General features: G+C 43.7%; 1 protein-coding gene across 2 annotated transcripts in view; it reads right to left on the bottom strand.

Moving 5' to 3' along the window:
* The window catches only part of CTDP1 (CTD phosphatase subunit 1), a 65,603-nt gene that overhangs the window by 37,933 nt on the left and 18,869 nt on the right, over positions 1–8,801 (bottom strand). For both annotated transcript variants that reach the window (XM_012804263.2, XM_023512410.1), the window contains exons 5-6: positions 4,411–4,561; positions 1,478–1,568 (exon numbers count right to left, since the gene is read on the bottom strand). In XM_012804263.2, the coding sequence (XP_012659717.1) occupies positions 1,478–1,568; positions 4,411–4,561 (242 nt within the window). The remainder of the gene's footprint in view (positions 1–1,477; positions 1,569–4,410; positions 4,562–8,801) is intronic.

Here is an 8,801-nt window from a genome sequence, read left to right on the forward strand (position 1 = left end):
CCTGTGCTGCCACTACCTGTGCTTCCTCTCACCTGGGCTGCCCCCACCTGTGCTTCCCCTCACTTGGGCTGCCCCCACCTGTGCTTCCCCTCACCTGGGCTGCCCTGACCTGTGCTGTCCCCATCTGTGTTGCCTCCACTACTGCTGCCCTTATTCACCTCTGCCAGTCCTGGGAGAGGTCCTTGCTGATTTTGACATTTTCATTTGCAGATAACTTTTGACCCTCAAACCACTAACATCATCTCTCATTTTCTTTGGCTCTGCCTGCTCACTCCAATGCTAGTGAAAGGGAGGCCTGTTTTTGAAATTACTGTCTTAGTATTCTCCTTAAATAATATTAACCTGTGCATATCTCACAGTCTGTGTGAATCCCTAAGTCTAAAAAAGGAAATGTTTAGCTGAAGGTGGCCAGAAAGAGCCAAGAAGACTGGCTGCAGCTGGGCTGTTACTGCCCACATCTTGTTAGGAGCCAGGGACACAAACTGCATGTGACACAATGTTACAAAGGCAGGGAAAGCCCTTCTGGATAGAATGGGGGAAATTCCTTGCACAAAGTGAGCAAGGAGAGTCCAAGAATATAAAACAGGGAAGAGCCACCCCTGTGGAGAAAGCCCAGAGATGACAGAAGTGCAGCTGAAGGGAATGGAAAGGGACAAATGACAACAGCAAAGGCTGCGCTAAGGTGGTCTGACTCAGGAATAAATGACGAGTAGAATTAACAACCTGGAAGCTTAAGTCTGGGATGCCAATGTCAAAAATCCCCTTTAGATAAGTGGCTCCCTACACAGAGGACCCTGCACACCAGGTGACGTGGTTCCCATCTGTGTCTCACCAGGAATACCCATGAATGCTCCTGTGCCCACAGACTGGTCTCTTCACTTCAACACCAGCTCAGCTATCTCCCATGTGCCTGCCCCTTCCTGTGCAGCTCCACCCTCCCAGGACCTTGGGTCCTCCAGCAGCCCCTGCGCTGCCTTAGATATTCTAGGACAGAAAAACAGTGACTTTGGAACTGGAATACTGTGGGGAATGTACATGTGCTTCCTGCCTCTGAAGAGGAAGGAAACCCTAGAGGTAGAGTGTTAGAACCCTCATACATGCCAGGTTTGGTTAAGTAAAGAGACACAGAAAGCAGGAAAAAAAGAGCGAGTGGTGCCTAGCTGAGATGCAGCCTGCCAGCCAATATGATGCCTGGCACAGGTGGGGGCTGCACCCAGCTCCAGAACATCTCCAGGTGGGGAGGAATACCTGGGCGGACACACAAGGCCCAGGGTCTACCAACCTAAATGATGACAAGAGGACAGAGGGGTCTGGCTTGGAAAAGAACTTTGTAAGTACATCGAAAGTTGTGGAGGGGAAGGGGTGGGAATTCCTAGAAAACTAATACAGAACCACCACTCTAATTCTCAGCACACAATTTTTAAACTGGGAACTGAATAGGAGGCTGTCTCTGCAAAGGACTTGGCCAAGTACATACCTAAGGTTTCCTGTTTTAGAAAACGGGTCAATACATTCATCCCTTGATAATATTCGATGAGAAAAAAGCTTCTTCTCAGGGTCTAAAAAGCCTTTAAAAAGAAAACAGGACAAAAATAGCATGTCTGAGATGCGTTCATGTTACATGTACCTCTGAATCAGCACCCAGCACCTCGCCCTTGTCAGGTAAGACTCTTCACTTAGGGCAACCTGTCTCTTTTGAGAATTTTGGAATTCTCAAAAATGATTCATGCTTGTAAGCAGGCATCCTCAAACTGTCGCCCACCTAGGACGTTTATCTGGCCCGCCCGGTATTTTTGCAGCCGCTATGTGTCCTGCTTAGCAGCTAACTCGTCCAGTGGCCCGCAGTCCGGCCCTCCAATGGTCTGAGGGACAGTGAACTGGACCCAGTTTAAAAAGCTTGAGGACCCCTGCTTATTAGTGTCTACTGTTCTGTTAATTTGAAAAAACTTGTACTGTACTGGTGAGCTGCCAAATGACATCACAAAGACCTTCTCAGAAGGTGGCTGCATCCTGATGGGGGCATCTCCACCTCCAGCTGTTTCAGAAGCAGCAAAAGTTTCAAGCTCTTATGATCGCTGACTTGTTAGCTGTTCATTAACAAAAAATACTTGCTCTCACAGAAGAAATTTTGTATTTTTTCCTATATAAAGAACAGCCAGTTGTAAACTTAAAATTTGTTAATACAATTATTAGAGTCTTTATAGGAAGATGAACAAAAAGCTTCCAAACTTTTAGCATGTCTATCCTCATCATGCTGAGAGTATACACTGTGAAAATTCAAGACTGATATAAAGAGGAAGCTAAGTGATGGCTTCTGTGAAGAACTGAGGCCAGGCTTTAGTCTGGGCCTCTATTTCTCACTAGTAATAACAAAGTAGCCTACATCATCCCAGCTACAAAACACTCTGATCCCTATGTTGGAGCAAAGTTCAAACTCTTTGAGGCCCAGCCTGTCTGGGTTAGGGAGCTGTGGCCTTCAGATTTCAAGATTGCTTTTTTAAACACAAAAAGAGACAAGAAAAACTTCACCTTTCTCTGCTGTACCTTATTTATTTATTTATTTTATAGACAGAGTCTTACCTATGTCACCCTCGGTAGAGTGCCATGGCGTCACGGCTCACAGCAACCTCAAACTCTTGGGCGTAAGTGATTTTCTTGCCTCAGCTTCCCAGTAGCTGGGACTATTAGAGGCGCCCACCACAACACCTGGCTATTTTTTTTTTTATAGTTGTCATTGTTGTTTAGCAGGCCTGGGCGGTTAGAACCCACGAGCCTTGATGCATGTGGCCAGCGTCTTAACCACTGAGCTATGGGTGCTGAGACTGCTGCACCCCTTTTAATAAAAGGGTTTTTTGTAAAATTCAGATTCAGGCAAAAGGCCACAGACAAGGACCCAGGAGTCTGTGGCCCCCTACTACTCCCTGGAAGGCTCACGTCCTCTCAGAGCCTTGACACACCTGAGGTAGTGCTGGGGGTAGCCACCGGCCTCTGTGTGGCAACCCTTCCTGTGTGGATTTCTGCATCAATGTTCTGCAGTTTTACTGTGAAGTGTGTGTCTGGTTTTGGCAAATATTCTTTGGACGTGTTGAAATACTGGGATTATAAGTGGGAAGTATGGACTGAAATGGAGAAGCCCCATGTGGCCACTTGCTGCCTGGTCAAGCCCTCAGCAGTGGGCCTTACTCTTAGGAGCTTGGCCATGGCCTTGTAGCACGGGCACCACCGTGTGTAGGCTGCGGTGCACGACATTGGCACAGACATTCTGCTGACCCTTTCAACTACCTGCCTTCCCTCTAGCACTCAGGCTAGTGAAGAAACTCTTTAACCTGCTCCATCTTCATTCCACTGGAGGCATGTTGGTGTGAAATCAGATAACAGAGTCCACACATGCATGGCAGTGACTCATGGCAAGGGTATGGCCTCCTCTGCTTTCAAACTGGACTTTCCCCAGCCCAGCATTCAGATACGCCTGAAAGCCTCCCAAAAGCTCATCTTCATGGGTCTACGTGCACAGAGCAACAAAGATGGACCCTCACCATCTGGAAGGCTCACGTCCTCTCAGAGCCTTGACACACCTGAGATAGTGCTGGGGATAATTCCAGGACATGTCCTAAATGACTACAATTTTAAAAACTAATAAGGGACCAAAACAGTCCCCAAAGAAGAAACATTTGCACTGTCACTAGATATAAATACAAAGGACAAAAGAGTACAGGAAGGAAAGCCATTGACAAACATAATGGGACTACTCAGCCTCCCCAGGAACCAGACATGTGGGACCCCATGTGGGGCTGGATGCTCTCATGTCAGACCAAACCAGCCCTCACCAGACATGCAGCCAGTCTCTGGCTGACACGGCCTGAAGAGGACCAAGATCTGTGAATTTTAAAGTACTTAATTTAACAGTCTCTGCAAGGAACCATGACTGTGCTCCCAAACAGGGTCCATGTCCACTGCAGAGTAAGCGACCACCCTGCTGGCCTGGCCCCTCACTGCCACCTGGGCACACAGAGAGGCCCACACGGGGACAGCAGAAGCAAATGTGGTGGGCTCAACCCTGAGGATGCTCATTGCTCCGCAGGTGGAGGAGCAGCCTGCGAAGCCCTTTGAAATAATTAAAATAAAAGGATGTTAATTTCTACCTTTCTACTTTATCTCTGGTCCTAACAACCTTCCTAACCGGCCAGAGTGACAGAAGCTCCCCCTGCAGGCCCTGAGGCAGAATCCTCTTCCCTGACCACTGCCCCACACTGCCAGCTTCTACAGCTAAGCTGAGCTCCAGGGGGAAGTCTTTTGCTTTTCTTTCTTTCTAAGAAAACATTATTGAAAATGGGAAAGAAACAAACCCACTGTGCACACATTAAAATGTTTACGATCCCCACCCTGCCCAATCCTGCTGTGCTGACTGACCTGCAATAGTGTGTGCATACAGCCGGCTGCCGAAAGTGAAGACGTGAAGCTCATACAGCTTGGCGATCTTCTCCAGAAAGTCCCTGCAGTGAGGACGCAGGCGGGTGTGCAGCATTGGCTCTCCCCGGCCCAGCTGGAAGTGAAAGATGCCCTGGAAAGAGTGGCCAGACGGTCAGAGAAGGGCTTTAAAGGAGCTGCCCGGTCTGTGAGGATGCTGTCTACACCCTGGCCAGGGTCAGTCTGTGGCATTTGAGACTTAACGCACACCGACACACCAACACGGTCCATACACGCTCTGTGAGGGACATGACCGTCCACCCTCATCACTACGTGCAAGTGCTGGCTCTCAGTAATTGTCACTACCTACGACACCTACAATTACCCATAATAACCACAATAAATACCTACAATGACTAGCACTATTTATGGTAACTACACATAATAATTACTGCGACCATCTCTGATAACTACCGTAACAATGTTAACTACCTATGACAACCATAACTACCCATAACTATGATTACTACCCAGTTACAGGGGCTTTCCTGAAAGGGTTGTGAGGACTTATCTCTTTTGTCCACAGTTATTCTGACAAGAGAGAAAATGAAAAGTACACAGTGATACCACTGACACCTGCTTCTTCAAACACCACCACTAGCCAGGCAGCTGAGTGGGTGGGCGGATTACAGTTGACCAACCCACAGAGCACTGACAATGTTCCCCTGAGTTGCTGACGAGTGACCAGACATCCCCACGTAACTTAGTCTAACTCATGGATGGTTTTAAGGTACAGTATGATTAATTTACAAATGCAACACAAAAGCTGAAATGGCATTCTAAATTATTCTTTAGTAGATAGGTGAAATTAGTAATACCAACTGCTTACATATGATTTTTTTTGTCTGATTAATGTGCAAATAAGTTTGCTTTCCATAGCAAACTTTGATCTTCTTGATTCTGTGATTTTCTCAGTAAAGACCATTTATTCTTAATGACTTAAAAAAAATTAAAAAAAAAGATGACTTAACGTCAGTTTAAATTTTTATTAGAGCTAAAGTAGCAACACCTCTCATCATGAAGTTGCTCTGTTAAAGGATGCAGAGTGGGCTTGGCACCCATAGCACAGTGGTTATGGCACTGACCACATGCACCAAGAATGGCGGGTTTGAACCAAGCCCAGGCCAGCTAAACAAGGACAACCACAAGAAAATAGCTGGACGTTGTGGCAGGCACCTGTAGTCCCAGCTACTTGGGAGGCTGAGGCAAGAGAATCACTTGAGCCTAAGAGTTTGAGGTTGCTATGAGTTGTGATGCCATAGCATTCTACAGAGGGTGAAACAGTGAGACTGTCAAAAAAAAAGAAAAAGAAAAACTGAGGCAAGAGGATTGCTTGAGTCCAAGAGTTGGAGGTTGCTGTGAGCTATTAATGCCAAGGCACTCTACCCAGGACGACAGCTTGAGACTCTATCCCCAAAAGAAAAAAAAGATACAGAGTGAACCAAACCTATGGGATACCTGCAAAAGCAGTCCCAAGAAGGAAATTCATCACATTAGATGCCTATCTCTGAGAAACAGAAAGACAGCACATCAATAACCTAATGAAACATCTCAAGGAAATGGAAGAATGATCCAATCTCAAACCTAGCAAAAGAAATAACCAAAATTTAATCAGAAATAAATGAAATTGGAAACAAAAGAATCATCTAGAAAATTAATGAAACAAAAAGTTGGTTCTTCAAAAAGATAAATGCAACTGATAAACCACTGACCAGATTAACCAGAAACAGGAAAGTAAAATTTCTAATAATATTGATCAGAAACAAAAAAGGGGAAATGAGATTACCCTTCACTACTACGAGAAACTATATGCCCAGAAATTTGACAATGTGGAGGAAATAGACCAATACTTGGAATCACACCGTCTATCTAGACTTAACAAGGAAGAAAACAGATCTCTTCAAGAGATCAACATCAAGCATGGAGATTGAAAAAAAAAAGCTTCCAACAAAAAAAAGCCTTGGACCAGATGGCTTCACACAAGAATTCTATCACATCTTCAAAGTTGAGCTCATACCTATATTGCAGAAACCATTCTAAAACATTGAGAAGGAAGGAACCTTCTCCAACATCTTCTATGAAGCAAACATCACTAACTAAAAAGGAGAACCACAGACCAATTTCACTAATGCATATTAATGCAAAAATGCTCAACAAAATCTTAACCAATAGATTACAGCTACACATTAAAAAAATTATACATCATGATCAAGTAGGCTTTATCCCAGGGATGCGAGGCTGGTTTAACATATGCAAATCTATAAATATAATTCACCATATCAACAGAAGCAAAAAGAAAGACCATAAGATTCACTCAAAAGATGCAGAAAAACGTGACAAAATTCAGCATCCTTTTCTAACAAGAACACTTAAGAAAATAGGCATAGGTGAAACTTTAACAGAAAGTGGTTAAATGTATTAGGTAAATAACAGGTCTTTATCTACAAAAGATGTGACCATTTAGATTTTTTGTTTTGGGAAACTAGGATTTTAAAAGATATGTTTAAGGGGTAATATAATCCATGTATGATGGTTCAGAGCAGACTTTGGAGTTGATAGCCTGGAATTCTAATTACAGCTTCAGCAATGCTCTGATTCTCTGAGCTTCAGTTTTTTTTCTTGGAATAAAATGGGCATGAATTCTGCTTGCCATGACTGTCATGACATTGCATATAAAAAGTGCTAAGCAAATAGTGGCTGTTATTAACCCTGTGTTTTCTATGCTTAAAAAAAAAAAGAAAATAGGCATAGGGAGTACATTTCTTAAGGTGATTAAAGGCATCTGTGACAAACCCACAGCTAATCTCATACTGAACGGAGTAAAACTGAAAGTTTTACCACTTAGAACTGGAACAAGACAAGGTTGTCCATTATTGTCACCACTAATTAACATAGTTCTGGAAGATCTAGCCAATGCAATCAGACAAGAGAAGGATTTAAAGGGCATCCAAATGGGGGCAGAGGAGGTCAAACTCTCGTTCTTTGCTGCTGCTGATTTTTTTTTTTTTTTTTTGAGATAGAGTCTCACTATGTTGCCCTCAGTAGAGTGCTATTGTGTCACAGCTCACAGCAACATCAAACTTCTGGTCTTAAGTGATTCTCTTGCCTCAGCCTCCCAAGTATCTGAAAGTACAGGGGCCCGCCACAAAGCCTGGCTATTTTTGTTGTTGTTTTTGCAGCTGTCATTGTTGTTTAGCTGGCCCGGGCTGAGTTTGAACCTGACAGCCTCAGTGTATGTGGCCAGCGCCCTAACCACTGACCTAAGGGTGCGAGCCTGATGATCCGATCTTATACTTAGAGAACCACACAGACTCAACCACAAGACTCCCGGAAGTGATCAAGAAATACAGCAATGTCTCAGGATATAAAATTCATGTCCACAAATCAATAGCCTTTGTATATGCCAGTAACAGCCAAGTTGAGAAGCTAATCAAGGACACAATTCCCTTCATAGTAGTTTCAAGGAAAATGAAATACTTAGGAACATACCTAACAGAAAAGGTGAAGGATCTTTACAAAGAGAATTACAAAACCTTCAGAAAAGAAATAGCACAAGACATTAACAAATGCAAGACCATACTATGCTCCTGGCAGGGAACAATCGACATTGTTAAAATGTCTATTTTACCCAAAGCAATCTACAGATTCAATGCAATCCTGTTAAAAATACCAACATCATACTTTGAAGAACTATGATGTGATTGTATAATCCCTGATACTTCAATTTTTGACACCAGAAGAGTCATAGTCCATAGCTATTTTTAAAGAATATGTCCTGGGTGGCTCCCGTAGCTCAGTGGAAGAGAACTGAGAAGAACTGATGTTTTCTTTTGTTTTGTATGAAACCAGAAAAAGCCTGTATAGCTAAGGCTATTCTTAGTAAAATAATGAAGCTGGAGGCATCACTCTACCTGACTTTAGGTTATACCACAAGTCCATAGTGATCACTATGCCAGTATTTTGGTACTGGCACAAAAACAGAGACACAGACATACAGAACAGAATAGAAAACCATGAGATGAAACCAGTCTCTTATGATCATCTAATCTTTGATAAACCAAACAAAAGCATACAGTGTGGAAAAGAAACCCTATTCAACAAATGGTGCTGAGAGAACTGGATAATCACATGTGAAAGACTGAAACTGGATGGGTACATTTCACCACTTATAAAAACTGACTCAAGATGGATGAAAGACTGAAATCTAAGACACAAAACGATAAAAATCCTAGAAGAAAGGGTGGTTAAAAACTCTTGATGTGGCTCAGCGCCTATAGCTCAACCGGCTAGGGCGCCAGCCACGTACACCTAAGGTGGCGGGTTCGAATCCCCAG

Source organism: Otolemur garnettii, unplaced genomic scaffold, assembly GCF_000181295.1.
Source record: "Otolemur garnettii isolate 467f Iridium unplaced genomic scaffold, OtoGar3 scaffold00027, whole genome shotgun sequence".
Classification (NCBI taxonomy): Eukaryota; Metazoa; Chordata; class Mammalia; order Primates; family Galagidae; genus Otolemur; species Otolemur garnettii.